The sequence below is a fragment of the Stenella coeruleoalba genome (assembly GCF_951394435.1).
Source record: "Stenella coeruleoalba genome assembly, chromosome: 2".
In the NCBI taxonomy this organism is placed as follows: domain Eukaryota; kingdom Metazoa; phylum Chordata; class Mammalia; order Artiodactyla; family Delphinidae; genus Stenella; species Stenella coeruleoalba.
In genome coordinates, this window is record NC_137147.1 from 134634921 (window position 1) to 134653966 (window position 19046).

Below are 19046 nucleotides of genomic sequence, written 5' to 3' on the forward strand. Positions count from 1 at the left end.
GTACAAACTGACCTCCAGGTAAACTCTAGTGGATATGAGGAAATATTTCTTTACTTTTGTAAAGAATATAAAATATTTTATATTCCAGATAATAAACTAAGAAAAATGATGAAATTAGAATATCAACATTTTTGCAACTCCTAATTAATTAATGGCTCTAGGCATTGTGCTTCAATAGCGGCAACTCCCCGGAGAGATAAATAGGCATTACACACTTCCAATGGGAAGAAGACTAAACCACCTACTAAGCAGTCTGGCCAAAAAACCCCAAACACAAAAACAAAAAACTCAATCTGAACTTGATCAAGGCTCTAGATTCAGTTATCAATTCACAAGAAATACAGAGGACAAAGGATCACGTTAACTGCACCACAGAGATGCAGTCAGCAAAATCATACTGTAAGAAATTCTTCAGAACTCGGTTTCTTCAGCGAATAAACTGCAAGGAAGGAAGAGAGGTGGATCACATAGAAGAAACCTTAAAGAATAAAAGAAATACTAATCAATCATCCACGTATGGTCCTGTTTAAAAGAATTATGAAACTTATGAGACTACTAGAAATTTGAGCACTGACTATTTGATGATATTAAGGAACCATTATATTTTTAGGGTGAAAATGATATTACAATTGTTTTTTTAAGTTCTTATCTTTTAGAGATACCAACTGAAATAGCTGATGAAATGGTATGATGGCTCTGATTTGCTTCAAAATAACATGACAGGGGCTTCCCTGGTGGCGCAGTGGTTGAGAGTCCGCCTGCCGATGCAGGGGACACGGGTTCGTGCCCCGGTCCAGGAAGATCCCACATGCCGTGGAGCGGCTGGGCCCATGAGCCATGGCCACTGGGCCTGCGTGTCCAGAGCTTGTGCTCTGCGACGGGAGAGGCCACAACAGTGAGAGGCCCGCATACCGCGAAAAAAAATACATAAATAACATGGATAGGGTAGCAACATGGATAGGGTAGCAACGAAGCCAGACTGGCCATGAGTTGGTAATTGTTGAAGCTGCTGATATGTATATGTGGGTTTACCGTATGTTCCGTCTACCTTTATTATACAGAAATTCAAGCACAATCAAAAAGTTTTACATAAGGCTTTTCTGTTGACTAAGTAGAAGGGTAAAAAAAGCATTCAGCTTACTACAAAGGATGCTACATGAAATATCCTAACTCTTCTGAGAAATTCCAAACATCATAATGCCTAATATAATCCAAGAAGCTGAGAAAAAAATTACTTATTTCTGGCTCTTGGAAATATATTTAATGGGTGATAATTTAGCATTTTACTGGAATGTTCACATTAGCACAATATAAAAAACTCAAAAAAGTTATTTTTAACGACAAAGTCTTCAAAGAAAAAGATTATTTTAAGGTGTCAGAACATATACCACGTTCATACCTCCTTTCTAGTTGCTAACCTAAATGTTGCTTAAGATTTAAGTGATCAAAACAGTATTATGGTACTGGCAAAAGAACAGACACATAAACCAATGGAACAGAATAGAGAACCCAGAAATAAACCCATGTATATACAAATCAACTAATATTTGACAAGGGAGCCAAGAATATTCAATGGAGAAGAGACAGTCTCTTCAATAAATGGTACTGGGAAAATTGGATATTCACATGCAAAAGAATGAAACTAGATCCCTATCTTACATCACTCACAAATTTAACTCAAAATGAATTAAAGACTTAAATGTAAGACCTGATACCATAAAACTTCTAGAAGAAAACAAAGGGAAAAAGCTCCCTGACAATGGTCTCAGCAATGATTTTTTTTTTGGATATAATACCTAAAGCACAAGCAACAAAAGCAAAAATAAACAAGCAGACTACATCAAACCAACAAGCTTCTGCACATCAAAGGAAATGATCAACAAAATGAAAAGCTGTGGAATGGATAAAAATATTTGCAAACCACCTATCTTATATGGGGTTAATATTCAAAAAATATAAGGAACTCATACAAATCAACAGCAAAAACCAAATAATCCAATTTAAAAATGGGCAAAGGACCTAAAAAGACATATTTCTTCTTCTTTTTTTTTTTTTTTTTTGCGGTACGTGGGCCTCTCACTGCTGTGGCCTCTCCCGCTGCGGAGCACAGGCTCCGGACGTGCAGGCTCATCGGCCATGGCTCACGGGCCCAGCCGCTCCACGGCACGTGGGATCCTCCCGGACCGGGGCACGAACCCTCGTCCCCCGCATCAGCAGGTGGACTCCCAACCACCGCGCCACCAGGGAAGCCCAAAAAGACATATTTCTAAAGAACATGTTCAAATGGCCAACAGGTACATGAAATGGTGTTCAACATCACTAATCATCGGAGAAATACAAATCTAAACCACAATGAGATATTGTCTCACGTTTGTCAGAATGGCTATTATCAAAAAGACAAGAGGTAACAAGTGCTGGTAAGGATGTAAAGAAAAGGGAACCCTTGTGCACTGCTGGTGGAATGTAAACTGGTACAGCCACTACGGAAAACCGTATTGAGTTTCCTAAAAAAGAGTTAAAAGTAGAACTACCATATGGTCCAGCAATTCCACTTCTGGGTATACATCATAAGGAAATAAAATCACTATTTCAAAGAGATACCTGTACCCCCATGTTCACCGCAGCATTATTTACAATAGCCAAGACAGGGAAATAATCTAAGTGTCCATCAACAGATGAATGGATAAAGAAAATATGGTATGTACACACACACACACACACACACACACACACACACACACAGAGACACACAATGGAATATTATTGGGCCATTAAAAAAAAAAGGAAATCTTGCCATTTGTGACAACATGAATGAACCCTGAGGGCATTATACTAAGTGAAATAAGTCACAGAAAAACAAATACTGGATGATCTCACTCATATGTGGAATTAAAGAAAAAACAAATTCATAGCAACAGGACAGATGGGTGGAAAACAGAGGCGGGGTTGGGCAAAATGGGTGGAGGTGGTCAAAAGGTACAAACTTCCAGTTATATGATAAATAAGTTCTGGAGATGTAATGTACAACATCATGACTATAGCTAACAATATTGTACTGTATATTTGAAAGCTGCTGACAGTAGATTTTAAAAGTTATCACAAGGGAAAAAAAATTTGTAACTATGTGAGGTGACGGATGGTTAACTAAACTTATTGTGGCATTTTGCAATATATACATTTATCAAATCATTATGTTGTACGTTTTAAACTTATACAATGTCAAATATCAATTATACCTCAATAAAACTGGGGAAAGATTTACATCAACCTGAGCTCTGGCTATTGTAGTATTTTGCCATCAACACAGTAGCACACTCTGAGATACAGAGCCTGCCTATCATATACAGGCACAGCTTTTCAGGCACAGCTTATACACTGGTTAAATGGTCAGAGAGCCTTCTATTTTATATTCATGTATTTGTGCAAGACTGCATGTACTATAGGACTAACCTAAAATTAATTAGGAAAAAGGTTAAAAGAAATATATGAAAATATAGAAAAGTATTTCAAATGTACTTACCTTAAAGTAACTTATACCTACATGAAAGGCTAAAATAGTGTTGTCAGATATGACAAATGATGTACTTGAGTTTTTTCCTGCTTTTAAGACACCTCAGAAAGTGTCAGCACTCTATATATTGGCCCAAATTGCTGACTTATTCATCATAAAATATGAAAAATGTGCAAAATTGTTAAGTAGGCTATTAGCTGCCTCCTCACTTACTCCTGGTAGCTAAAGAGCTTCATAAATTAATTCAACAAACTTGTAGGACATATTATGCTAATATAAGTGGCCCTGCTACATACCCACTACCAAACTGTAAAATTCAGTATTTTGCTTTTGATGTTTCACAGAAATGCAAAGTGTTAACAGTAACAATAATAATAAACAATTATAAGAGCATAACACCCAAAGCGAAAAAAAAAAGTAATTATATATACCTGGGGAATCTGTTCTTTCTTTAGAATCTAAAAATATCATCTCATGCATCAGAGCATGAGATGTGATTCCTCTTCTTTTACCACATATATCCAAATAAGATTAATAATCATGAAATTATCTAATCCTTTTAAACCTAGCTATTGGAGTTAACTTGATCACCTTGATTAGTAGCCATAAGCAAAATATATTTACTCAAAATACCTCCCATGCAACAAAGGAATAAGTTCTTTATGCCCTGATTACCAATCAAGGCCCCTCTGGTTATTGTTCTTTCTATAAAACACAGTCCTAAGACATTTCTCCAATACGTTTAAAAATCTCCCAAACTAATAAATCCTATGAAAATCACCAAGTATACCAGAAAGTGGTACCTCCCATTGGCACACCTACCCTAGGTCACTGCAACTCTTATACCTGCCACCTGCCTTGCTACCTTCATAGTCACTCTCTTCTATTTATTCACAAACAAGGTTCACTTACGCCCATAACAGTTCCAATATCCAAACTATATTTCTAAATATGAGTTCAAGAAACACTCTAATTTATTTCTTGGATGCCATGTTGTCATTTTTTAGGTGAAAAGCACCCTAGATTCCAAATGAGCAGGTACTTGAGCTTAATTGGCTAGATCTTCCAATGGTGATGCCTTAGTCATCTCTAAACAGAGCCCTGAATAGTGTCCAGCACACGGTAGGCAGGGAACAATCTTAAACATGAATGAATTTTAATTTTCTCAAGCCTCATTTTAAACTATAAGTTCTTAGACTCCTTCAACAACTAAACTGAAAACAAAAACTTCACTATTATTTGTCTAGAGAAATTCTACCTTAAATCATGTTATGCAAACAAGGCATAGCCTCTATGAAAACTATGTCTGTTACACAATAAAATGAACCTTTTGTTTACTGAAGGAGAAAAGAGTTGGAAATATGTATTTATAATCTGGTGCTTTGGAAAAAAAATTTTGTCATAGGAAAAAAAATGTTAGAACATCTGTTAGAAGGTTCTTCCTCAAAAGCCTAAGCAATCTACAATATGTCACTGTATGTGACATATAATTCAATTAAACATAACAATTATAAAAATGATTTCTATATCAGTCAGGTGTAGGCTAGACTATGCGGTAGAAATTAACAACCCCCCAAAGCAAAGGTTTTATTTCTCACTCACACTACCTATGCATCCTCCTTCTACCTGTCTTCCCACTCTACCTCACACTGCCCATCTTTCTCACAATAGGACCTAAGCTGACAGAGCGGCAGATACCTGCAACACTGTAGCAAAGAGAAAGATGACAATGAATCATACACTGGCTCTTAAAGCTCCTGTCCATGACATAGGTCATTTCTGCTCACATTTCACTGGCCAAAACCAGTCACATGACACACAACTTCAAAGAGGCCAGGGATATGCAATCTTAGTATATCTGGTGAACACCACCAATGACTATTACTTTAAAAAAGACATTATCTGGAATCAGATGGATTTAGGATCAAATCCTTGTTTTGCAACTTAGAAGTATACTTAAAAATAAAAATAGTAATAACTACGTTATGGAGTCATCAGAAAGATTAAATGACATAATGCAAAATCAGATACTTAACCAGAATACCTGACCTTGATTCATTCATTCAATAAACATTTGGGGATATCTGCCAATCACCATTCTAGGTACTGACATATAGTAATTATGTACTAAATAAGTTTTTTTGTTTGTTGCTATTAGAAATGCCTTTTGAATTCCAACCAGGGCCCCCAGGAATAAGCCTTCATTTCTTAGCAGTCTCCAGATTCAGAAGAGACTTGTTCTCTTGTTCTCCAATAAACATTTTCTTTCTTATATGGTAATAGAACCCCTGATTTTTAGCTGGACACATGATCTCATGGAATTCAGACTACATATGCCAGCTGTCCACACAGTTAAGATGACCACAGCTCTAAGTTCTGACTACAGGAGGAGGTGTCATGTGGCAACTTACCAGAAACTTCCTTAGGGGACAGCAGGTGTGAATCTTTTGTCTACTTCTTCATCCTTTCCTCCACCAGGCTGTCTAGAATATCAATTCTATCTTGGACTATGAGACCACGGCCGTGCATGGCAGAGGAACAAAATAGAAGGATCCTCATTTCCTGACACTGTGGAGTGTCATACCAGCCCTGTACTGTTATGTGAATAATAAACTTGCATCTTATTTAATCCACTGTTATTTTGCATTTTCTATTACTCAGAGCCAATCTTAATCCTAATCGATAAAGCAACATAACCTGTTAACTCTTTAAAAAAGCAAGCTGCATGAAAGAATAGTAACTCTTGACACCTGTACATCTTCATAAGAGAAGATACCACTGTCAGTAGCAGCAGTGTACAGCAGAATGGCTTGAGGAAGACAAAACTTTTAGAATCAGTTCTTCCACTCCTATGTAAACCTTTGGCAAGCTGTTTAACGTAGCCAGGCATAAGCTTCTTGTATATAAAATGGTAATTAGATCTAAATAGAGCTATTAAATGTGAGAATTAGTGTGAAGAGGTTTATGAAAATACTTCATAAATTATTAAATAGTATCAGTATTACTTTGTCAATTGTTCCCTCTCCCCCACCTTTCCTTCAGAATTGGGGCATGAAGACAGACTGCAGTACATAAGAATCACCTAGACAGTTACCCTCAGAGATTCTGATTCATTAGGTCTAGCACAAGAACCATGAATCTGCAGCTTCAACAAGCACCCCCAAGGGACTGTGGAAAGTAGTCTGCCTACTACACTTTGAGAAACACCACTCTAGTGATCAGACCCTACATATTTTTGTAATCCTGTGCTCAAGTGCCCCAATATTTTAAGATTGTGATGAAACACAAGAACAGTTCCATAGCTTCTCCAGTGCCTAACTAAATGCCAAGTACCAAATAGATAATTTAATAATTTTTGTTGAATTGATGAACTGAAGTGGAAAATGACAAAATGGGACAGGATTAAATGACCCACTATGGATTTCCACTTCTGGCCAACATAACGTAACAGGGACCAAACTTGCCTTCCTGCCTGAAACAGCTAAAAACTGGACAAATTAGAGGAAACAACGTTTTCAAGACACTGGATATCAAGTAATAAAGGACATGATTCCTGAGAAATAACAAGAAACAAAAGAGGTGAGCCTTACTGTTGCCCTAGTTACTTCTTGGGGAAAGTTTCCAGGCCAAAGTACAAGAAGAAGGAGCACAGAACCTGGTGAGCGGTCCCTGAGTAGAGGGGAGAGAGATGCCAAGTCCAGGTAGGTCAGAGTGGCTAGAGTTTGCAAGCCAGAATACCGGAGAAGAGAGAGCTGTACCAAGAGAGATCCCTCCTCAAATCTTCAGCATACACACATGTGTGAGCAAATGACCAGAGGCTGGGCAAAAAACCACCTGAAAGGACTTAAAGGAACAATCCTGAGCGCTTACACAGGGCAGGGAATAGGGTCTGTTCTTATCAGCCAGAGTGAGAAACCTCATAATTTAAGGACACTGGGTAGAGTACGTATGCTGAAGAATTTTGCCTCAGGAGTGGGAAAAAATGATCCCTAGATCAAATGCTGCTCTGCTCTCACCTGACAAAGCTCAAGCAAGACCTGAAAGGATTAAACTGTTTCCAAATAACTTATCCCAGCAAAAAGCTCAAGAATATTTATAGGAATCCAAAAATATCCTGCACCCAACAGGGTAAAATTCATATCAGGCATCCAATCAAAAATTACCAGGTATGCAAAGAAGAACTACTACTTCACTATTTTCAAAAATAATTTTCTTGGGCTTTTACTGAATCTTAAATTTTCCTTAAAAAAAAACCTACAATCATTTTTATCATTTTCACCCTGTGTGTTAATCTCAAAAGTCCTCATCTACATAACTGAACTGCTATTCCCCGAATGAAATATTAACACTTCTAAGACAAACAGCATAGTGGTTAAAGGAACAAGCTTTAGAGGCATGAAAAACGCGTCTGAATTCTCTCTTAACTTATCTGTGTTCCTGGGCAAGCCACTGAACCTCTCTGAGTTTTAGTTCCCTTATCTATAAAAGGGGATAATAATATTTACTTCACAGGGCTGCTATAAGAAATATCCTGAAGTAAACAATAAATAGTAGCTATCACATCATAATTAGCACACTATCATAAGAAAAGTTCAGAAAAGTTACCACACACTCAGACATTTACTGAGCACCTATCAAATGCTAGGTAATATGTAGGCACAAGGAATATAAAGTAAAAAAGGACACTGTTAAGAGGACCCAAAGTATATCTTATGTTGAATCTGCATTTAACAGTTCAAGTACAAACTTCATTTTGTATTTCTTAATTTCTAAGTAGGGCAATTATTTTAAGTTCCTTCTATAAAAATTAAAGGATTTTTTTCCCTTTGAAAGGAAAAAATAAGAAGTTGTCAGGTTCAACCAATTAGGGCATGTCTGAGAAATCCTTGGAATCTGAAAAACGTGGTAAAACTTTAATTGAAAAGCAATCTGCGGGGGTGCCTTCAAGATGGTGGAGGAGTAAGACAGGGAGATCACCTTCCTCCCCACAAATACATCAAAAATACATCTACATGTGGAACAACTCCTACAGAACACCTACTGAACACTGGCAGAAGACCTCACACTTCCCAAAAGATGCCATCAGGCGATCTACATGCAGAGGCGGGGCTAAATCCAAAGCTAAACCCCAGGAGCTCTGTGAACAAGAAGAGAAAGGGAAATTTCTCCCAGCAGCCTCAGGAGCAGGGCATTAATTCTCCACAATCAACTTGATGTACCCTGCATCTCTGAAATACCTCAACAGACAACGCATCATCCCAACATTGAGGTGGTGGACTTTGGGAGCAACTGTAGACTTGGGGTTTGCTTTCTGCATCTAACTTGTTTCTGGTTTTATGTTAGTTTAGTATCTAGAGCTTATTATCATTGGTAGATTTGTTTATTGATTTGGTTTCTCTCTTCCTTTTTTAATTGTTTTTACATATATATATTTTTTTCTTTTTTCTCTTTTTGTGAGTGTATATGTGTATGCTTCTTTGTGTGATTTTGTCTGTATAGCTTTGCTTTTGCCATTTGTCCTAGGGTTCTTACTGTCCGTTTTTTGCTTTTGTTTTTGTTTTAGTATAGTTTTTAGCACTTTTATCATTCGTGGATTTGTTTTTTGGTTTGGTTGCTCTCTTCTTTCTCTTTCTTTTTATCACTTTTCTGTTTTTAATGATTTTTTTCTATTTTAATAACTTTATTTTATTCTCTCTCTCTCTCTCTCTCTTTCTTTTTCTCCCTTTTCTTCTGAGCCATGTGGCTGACAGGGTCTTGGTGCTCTGCCCGGGTGTCAGGCCTCAGCCTCTCAGGTGGGAGAACCGAGTTCAGGACATTGGTCCACCAGAGACCTCCCAGCCCCACGTAATATCAAATGGCGAAAGCTCTCCGAGAGTTCTCCATCTCAATGCTAAGACCCAGCTCCACTAAATGACCAGCAAGCTACAGTGCTGGACAACCTATGTCAAAAAACTAGCAAGACAGGAACACAAACCTACCCATTAGCAGAGAGGCTGCCTAAAATCATAGTAAGTTCACAGACACCCCAAACACACCACCGGACATGGTCCTGTCCACCAGAAAGGCAAGATCCAGACTCATCCACCAGAACACAGGCAGTAGTCCCCTCCACCAGGAAGCCTACACAACCCACTGAACCAACCTTACACACTGGGAGCAGACAACAAAAACAACGGGAACTATGAACCTTCAGCCTGCAAAAAGGAGACCCCAAACATAGTAAGTTAAGCAAAATGAGAAGACACAGAAACACACAGCAGATGAAGGAGCAAGGTAAAAACCCACCAGATCAAACAAATGAAGAGTAAATAGGCAGTCTACCTGAAAAAGAATTCAGAGTAATGATAGTAAAGATGATCCAAAATCTTGGAAATAGAATGGAGAAAATACTAGAAACGTTTAACAAGGACCTAGAAGAACCAAAGAGCAAACAAACTATGATGAACAACACAATAAATGATTTTAAAAATTCTCTAGAAGGAATCAGTAGCAGAATAACTGAGGCAGAAGAACTGATAAGTGACCTGGAAGATAAAATAGGGGAAATAACTACCATAGAGCAGAATAAAGAAAAAAGAATGAAAAGAATCGAGGACAATCTCAGAGACCTCTGGGACAACATTAAACATGCCAACATTCGAATTATAGGGGGTCCCAGAAGAAGAGAAAAAAAAGGGACTCAGAAAATATTTGAAGAGATTATAGTTGAAAACTTCCCTAAAATGGGTAAGGAAATAGTCAATCACGTCCAGGAAGCGCACAGAGTCCCATACAGGATAAATCCAAGGAGAAACACGTCAAGATACATATTAATCAAACTGTCAAAAATTAAATACAAAGAAAAAATATTAAAAGCAACAAGGGAAAAGCAACAATTAACATACAAGGGAATTCCCATAAGGTTAACAGCTGATCTTTCAGCAGAAACTTTGCAAGCCAATATTACTCTACCCAGCAAGGATCTCATTCAGATTAAACAGAGAAATTAAAACCTTTACAGACAAGCAAAAGCTAAGAGAATTCAGCACCACCAAACCAGCTCTACAACAAATGCTAAAGGAACTTCTCTAGGCAGGAAACACAAGACAAGGAAAAGACTTACAATAACAAACCCAAAACAATTAAGAAAATGGTAATAGGAACATACATATCAATAACTACCTTAAATGTAAATGGATTAAATGCTCCAACCAAAAGACACAGACTGGCTGGATACAAAAACAAGACCCGTATATATGCTGTCTACAAGAGACCCACTTCAGACCTAGGGACACATACAGACTGAAAGGGAGAGGATGGAAAAAGATATTCCATGCAAATGGAAATCAAAAGAAAGCTGGAGTAGCAATTCTCATATCAGACAAAATAGACTTTAAATTAAACACTACTATAAGAGACAAAGGAGGACACTACATAATGATCAAGGGATCAATCCAAGAAAAAGATATTACAATTGTAAATATTTATGTACCCAACAAAGGAGCACCTCAATACATAAGGCAAATGCCATAAAAGGGGGAACTGACAGTAACACAATAATAGTAGGGGACTTTAACACCCCACTTTCATCAATGGACAGATCATCCAAAATGAAAATAAATAAGGAAACACAAGCTTTAAATGATACATTAAACAAGATGCACTTAATTGATATTTATAGGACATTCCATCCAAAAACAGCAAATTATACTTTCTTCTCAGTGCTCATGGAACATTCTCCAGGATAGATCATATCTTGGGTCACAAATCAAGCCTTGGTAAATTTAAGAAAACTGAAATCGTATCAAGTATCTTTTCTGACCACAATGCTATGAGACTAGATATCAATTACATGAAAAAGTCTGTAAAAAATACAAACACACGGAGGCTAAACAATACACTACTAAATAACCAAGAGATCACTGAAGAACTCAAAGAGAAAATCAAAAAATACTTGGAAACAAATGACAATGAAAACACAACAACACAGAACCTATGCAATGCAGCAAAAGCAGTTCTAAGAGGGAAGTTTATAGCAATACAATCCTACCTCAAGAAACAAACATCTCAAATAAACAACCTAACCTTACACCTAAAGCAATTAGAGAAAGAAGAACAAAAAGACCCCAAAGTTAGCAGAAGGAAAGAAATCATAAAGATCAGATCAGAAATAAGTGAAAAAGAAATGAAGGAAAACAACAGCAAAGATCAGTAAAACTAAAAGCTGGTTCTTTCAAAAGAGAAACAAAATTGATAAACCATTAGCCAGACTCATCAAGAAAAAAAGGGAGAAGACTCGAATCAGTAGAATTAGAAGCGAAAAAGGAGAAGTAACAACTGACACTGCAGAAACACAAATGATCATGAGAGATTACTACAAGCAACTATATGCCAATAAAATGGACAACCTGGAAGAAATGGACAAATTCTTAGAAAAGCACAACCTTCTGAGACTGAACCAGGAAGAAACAGAAAATATAAACAGACCAATCACAAGCACTGAAATTAAGACTGTGATTAAAAATCTTCCAACAAACAAAAGCCCAGGACCAGATGGCTGCACGGGCAAATTCTATCAAACATTTACAGAAGCGCTAACACCTATCCTTCTCAAACTCTTCCAAAATATAGTGGAGGGAGGAATACTCCCAAACTCATTCTATGAGGCCACCATCACCCTGATACCAAAACCAGACAAAGATGTCACAAGAAAAGAAAACTACAAGCCAGTATCACTGATGAACATAGATGCAAAAATCCTCAACAAAATACTAGCAAACAGGATCCAACAGCACATTAAAAGGATCATACACCATGATCAAGGATCATACTCCATGATCAATTATCCTGGGATAAAACCCAGTGGGGGTTTATCCCAGGAATGCAAGGATTCTTCAATATATGCAAATCAATCAATGTGATAAACCATATAAACAAATTGAAGGAGAAAAGCCATGATCATCTTAATAGATGCAGAAAAAGCTTTCGACAAAATTCAACACCCTTTTATGATAAAAACTCTCCAGAAAGTAGGCATAGAGGGAACTTACCTCAACATAATAAAGGCCATATATGACAAACCCACAGCCAATATCGTTCTCAATGGTGAAAAACTGAAACCATTTCCTCCAAGGTCAGGAAGAAGACAAGGTTGTCCACTCTCGCCACTATTATTCAACATAGTTTTGGAAGTTTTAGCCACAGCAATCAGAGAATAAAAAGAAATAAAAGGAATCCAAATCAGAAAAGAAGAAGTAAAGCTGTCACTGTTTGCAGACAACATGATACTATACATAGAGAATCCTAAAGATGCTACCAGAAAGCTACTAGAGCTAATCAATGAATTTGGTAAAGTAGCAGGATACAAAATCAATGCACAGAAATCTCTTGCATTCTTAAATATCACTTTTCCTAATGATGAAAAATCTGAAAGAGAAATTAAGGAAACACTCCCATTTACCACTGCAACAAAAAGAATAAAATACCTAGGAATAAACCTACCTAAGGAGACAGAAGACCTGTATGCAGAAAACTATAAGACACTGATGAAAGAAATTGAAGATGATACCAACAGATGGAGAGATATACCATATTCTTGGATTGGAAGAATCAACACTGTGAAAATGACTATACTACCCAAAGCAATCTACAGATTCAATGCAATCCCTATTAAACCACCAATGGCATTTTTCACAGAACTAGAACAAAAAATTTCACAATTTGTTTAGAAACACAAAAGATCCCGAATAGCCAAAGCAATCTTGAGGAAGAAAAACAGAGCGGGAGGAATCAGGCTCCCTGACTTCAGACTATAATACAAAGCTACAGTAATCAAGACAATATGGTACTGGCACAAAAACAGAAATATAGATCAGTGGAACAGGATAGAAAGCCCAGAGATAAACCCATGCACAAAAAACGTTCACCTTATCGTTCATAAAGCAGGCAAGAATGGATAAAAGACAGCCTCTTCAATAAGTCATGCTGGGAAAACTGGACAGGTACATGTAAAAGAATGAAATTAGAACACCTGCTAACACCATACACAAAAATAAACTCAAAATGGATTAAAGACCTAAATGTAAGGCCAGACACTATCAAACTCTTAGAGGAAAACATAGGCAGAACACTCTATGGCATAAATCACAGCAAGATCCTTTTTGACCCACCTCCTAGAGAAATGGAAATAAAAACAAAAATAAACAAGTGGGACCTAATGAAACTTAAAAGCTTTTGCACAGCAAAGGAAACCATAAACAAGACGAAAAGACAACCCTCAGAATGGGAGAAAATATTTGCAAATTAAGCAACTGACAAAGGATTAATCTCCAAAATATACAAGCATCTCATGCAGCTCAATATCAAAAAAACAAACAACCCAATCCAAAAATGGGCCGAAGACCTAAATAAACATTTCTCCAAAGAAAATATACAGACTGCCAACAAACACATGAAAGGATGCTCAACATCACTAATCATTAGAGAAATGCAAATCAAAACTACAATTTCACCTCACACCACTCAGAATGGCCATCATCAAAAAATCTACAAACAATAAATGCTGGAGAGGGTGTGAAGAAAAGGGAACCCTCTTGCACTGTTGGTGGGAATGTAAACTGATACAGCCACTATGGAGAACAGTATGGAGGTTCCTTAAAAAACTAAAAACAGAACTACCATACGACCCAGCAATCCCACTACTGGGCATATACCCTGAGAAAACGGTAATTCAAAAAGAGTCATGTACCACAATATTCATTGCAGCTCTATTTACAATAGCCAGGACATGGAAGCAACCTAAGTGTCCACTGACAGATGAATGGATAAAGAAGATGTGGTACATATATACAGTGGAATATTACTCAGCCATAAAAAGAAAAAAACTGAGTTATTTGTAGTGAGGTGGATGGACCTAGAGTCTGTCATACAGAGTGAAATAAGTCAGAAAGAGAAAAACAAATACCATATGCTAACACATATATATGGAAACTAAAAAATTTAAAAAACGTTCTGAAGGACCTAGGGGCAGGACCGGAATAAAGACGCAGATGTTGAGAATGGACTTGAGGACACGGGGAGGGGGAAGGGTAAGCTGGGACAAAGTGAGAGAGTGGCATGGACATATATACACTACCAAACGTAAAATAGATAGCTAGTGGGAAGCAGCCGCATAGTACAGGGAGATCAGCTCGGTGCTCTGTGTCCACCTAGAGGGGTGGGATAGGGAGGGTGGGAGGGAGACGCAAGAGGGAGGAGATATGGGGATATATGTATATATAGCTGATTCACTTTGTTATACAGCAGAAACTAACACACTACTGTAAAGCTATTATACTCCAATAAAGACGTTTTTAAAATAAATAAAAGCAACCTGCAATTAACATCACCTTTCAAAATTATTCTCAAATTAGTAAACTAAATTACATTCAGCCATAAAATACATAAAATGGACCAATCTGTTATTACGATAATCCTTTCAGAAAGGCTGGGCTAACAGATGTAAGGAATTAAAATCAAGTTCAAGATGTATTTCATTTGCTCATTCCACTTAAATGACAGACGGTTTAAATATTAACCCTATTAATAAAATGTTTGTATATTCATTATGAATCTGATTGCCTTACCTCATGACTCCACAAATTCATTTTATTAATTTTACTATAGGGCTGCCCATTTCATTCAAGGTCTTCTACACTCTTGCCTCGCAAAGTTTGGTCCTTGGACCAACAGCAGCAGCATCACCTGGAAGCTGGTTAGAACTACAGAATTTCACGGCCCATACCAGACCTACTAAGTCAGAATTTGCATTTTTCAAAAATATCCCCAAGTGATTTCCATGCACATTGACATCTGAGTAACACAGTTCTAAACTGTTGATTTTTTTCACTTTTTTTTTCTTACAGTATTACAAAAAGTGTATTTGCTTCCAAATTGTGGTTAACTTATCTACAGATAGTAACTTTTCATAATAATTCAACTCAGACAAATAAATCAATATATACATTCCATAGTCTATATATAAGATGTCTTAGACTTGACCTTACCTCTCAACTAGGACTTCAAGTCTTAGAAGTACTAGACTTGTTGTACTATTCATTTTTTCTCTTAAGTCAACATTTTTGCCTTAGCATGTAGCCACTGTGATGAAACTCTTCTCTGTAATTAAACAACTATATAGAACAGTACCAGGAAATCAGATTGTCCCCACAATTTCAGGAAAAAATGAAAAAACTCAAAATAGATTTCAAGGTTGAACTTAAAAGTCCCCTAGAGAAAAAAAAGCCCAGAATGACTCTATTCTCCACAATAATATATTTTTATGCTTTACCTAACACATATTTTTTTACTGCAGGTACCACATATTTTTAAAATGCGAAATTCACATGGGACTTAGTGAAGCTCTTTAGATGGCTCATCTTTTATCACTACTATTGCACAATAGTCACAGAACTCATAAAATAGAACAAATCTTGTTTTCTCTTTCGTTTTTCCCTCCCCAAATGACAGACCTGGGCTGAAACTGATCACAGCAGGTAGGATGGTTCGGCACAGATTCAAAGGAAGGTACAAATGTTCAGTTTTCAAAAGCACTGCAAAAGCCAAACCTCATCCCTTGTCACTGTAGCTGTGGCTTTATGCCAAACATCAGAAAACTGTTGAGAAGTGCCGCTCCTTATAAGCAATTATGAAGAGCTTTGCAAAGAAAAGGGAAAAAAAGTAATAACAGTTCCTTAGGATGGTCAATGTCCCTGGCCTCTGGGTTGCAATATAGGAATCTAATAGTTACCCAGTTGCATCTGAGGCCATGCATCCAACAAAGATGCCTGAGGTGAAAGGGTTTAAAGGGTGTTAAGAGAAGGTATCAAGGAACCTGTTGGGCAGTTTCAAAAATTAATTATGTCCTCAAACGTTCCTAGTTTGTTTTACAAGATCCTATTATAGATTAGTCATTCTTCGATTTAACTCTTTATTCACCCCATTTTGCATCTGCAGCCTATACAATTTCTCAGGTTACCATGTTCCACAAGAGTACAACTAAGTATTTAATGCCTTTTTTAATGGTCTTAGCTCTAACAGTCTAGATTTGGTGAACAATTCATTATGCCCCATCTCTACTCACATTCACAGCCAAGTCTCTCAGAAGAGGTATCCACGCACATTGGCCACACTTCCTCACCTACTAGTCACTCTTCAGCCCACCCCTATCTAGCTTCCACCCCCTTCACTCCACTGAAACTTCTCTTGGTAAAGACCATTAAGGAACTTCATGGTGCTAAATCCAATGGACACCCCTTAGTCGTCATTATCCTTCACTCTGCGGCATTATTCAACAAAGTTAATTGTTCTCTCCCTCTTGAAGTAACTTTTTGTAGCTTTGATGGACCTGCTTTCTCCTGGGTGCCTCCCAACTCTCTGTCCCTTGCCAATCTTCTTTAGGAAGTCGGTCCCCTCCTGACCTACCTTGGGGCTTGGTCCTGGAATCTCGTATCATCTCATAACTATAAATGTCACCTTCGTGTTGACCACACATTTACATCTCCAGCCCAGATGTTTCTTCTGAGTCTAGACCAGCATACCCAACTACCCATTCAATACCCCCACTTGGATGCTGCATAAACACATTGAAACCCAATACATCTGAAACTGAAGTCTTGGATCTTTCCTTCACTGTTCCTCTTCCAATGTTTCCCAACCCAGTTGATCCTGCCAGAAACCCAAAAGTTGTTTACTCTCACCACTGATACCCAATCAATCTCCAAGTCCTGTCATTTTGGCCTCCAAAATATAGCTTTAACATGCCCGGTCTCCCCATCTCTACTGCCATCCTCCCACCCCTGCCCTCCCATCTAAGTCATTACCATCTCGTGCCTGCCACACTGCAAAAGCATTCTATGTGATCTTCCTGACTCTACTCATGTTCCTCTCCAATTCTGTCTCCACACTTCAACCAGAGTGAACTTTCAAAGATGAAAATGTTCCAACTTAAAATCCTTCAGTGTCTTCCTATTGGTTTTAGGACACTGTTCACAAGGCATCTGCCTACCTCTCCAGACAACCTCATTCCATGTTATCAGTCTCCTTGTTGTCTAAGTACCAGCCTTACTCTTTCTGTCTGCACATTACACATGCTGAGGTTTTCCAGGTGCAGGGCCTCTGCACACGTTGCATCCTCTACCTGGAATAATTGTTCTCTTTCTTTTACTTTTCTCCTACCCGCTGCTGCCCAAACCACACCAACATATACACACACGCACAATCCAAAACCCCAGGGTCCACATCCAATAGTCAAGCCAGACCAAAAGGAACTGAATGATCAGCAACCCATGGCATTAAAACATATCACCAGGACAGGAAAAAAAAAAAAAAAAAGGATAATATCAGTAAACCCTTACATAACTTTATATGAGGCACTGTTTCAGGTGATTTATATATATTAACTTAATCAGTGCTCACAACAATTTTACCAAGTAGATACTATTATTATCCCTATTTTAAGATAAGGTAAATAAGGTACAGAGAGAATAAGCAGCTTAACCAAGGTCACAGAAATTCAGTGGCAAAGCTAGGATTCAAATTTAGTCCTTCTTCTGTGTGACGCTTGGCTGCCTGAAGAAAGACAACTTGATTAAAGACTATTCAACCCTCCCTTCCACATAAGGGAGGTGAAACTAGTTTACATAATTATACAGTATCTGCATAAATACTATGTCCTCCACTAGACTAAAAACAAACAAGGGTAGGGATCATTTATACCTTGTTCACTGATATACATCCCCGAGCACAATGAATAAAATCTAACACATAACTGACGCTCAGTAAATATCTGTCGAATATATGAATGTTTACCACTCCCTTGCATAATTATTTTGAGAATGCACTGGGTTCCAATCATTATACGTATTTCCTACGTTAGCTGTCGGCTAACCGCCCCTATCAGTCCTCTCCTTCTGTCGCCGTGGCTCTCGGCATGGCACTCAGGTACCAGGCCACAGCCTCCCCTCCCTCCCCGCGGTGGGTGAGAGCCTCCCGGCCCTTCCCGCCCTCAGGCCTCACCTTCCATGTTGGGGAAGAGGCTGTGCCAGCTTCCTGGCCAGGCCCAGGTGGCTCTCCAGTGCCCGAGGGCATGAAGCGGGCATACCGCTGCAGAGGCCACTGTGCCGCACCTCCTGCCGGGAGCCCGAAACCCGCGTGCTCTTTTCCCGCCTCCGCCATGTTCGGCCTCCTGGCTAGCGCAGCCGCAGCTCGCTGGTGCCTGCCAATCGGCTCAACTAACCAATCAGGAAGCGAGGTGATCCAAGGCCCACCCTCCCCAAGAGTGGAAGCCAATGGACAGGCCCCGGAGACTCGAACGGGGAGCGGGGTGAGGAGGAGCGGGGTGGGAGAGTTGGAGGGGAGTAGGGGTTGGGGGCGGTGCTCTTGGGGTTAAAGTCGTAGCGGTGGGCCTTAGGCGTCTTCTCGTCGTGCTGGACAAAGTGAGGATGGTGACTTCCATCCTGAAGTGGGACTGTGACGCTTATAAATGGTAGTTGGTCTTGCCTTTGCTCGTTCGGGCCCT

The 19046-nt window shown here is 38.5% G+C and overlaps 1 protein-coding gene across 3 annotated transcripts in view; it reads right to left on the reverse strand.

Moving 5' to 3' along the window:
* REC114 (REC114 meiotic recombination protein) overlaps positions 1-18790 on the reverse strand; it is a 95813-nt gene extending 77023 nt beyond the window's left edge. For 2 of the 3 annotated variants that reach the window (XM_079912266.1, XM_079912265.1), the window contains exon 1: positions 18545-18790. In XM_079912266.1, the coding sequence (XP_079768392.1) occupies positions 18545-18703 (159 nt within the window). In that variant the 5' untranslated portion in view covers positions 18704-18790. The remainder of the gene's footprint in view (positions 1-18544) is intronic. The other variant, XM_079912264.1, reaches the window with a different exon arrangement.
* Between the last annotated feature and the right edge of the window lie 256 nt (positions 18791-19046).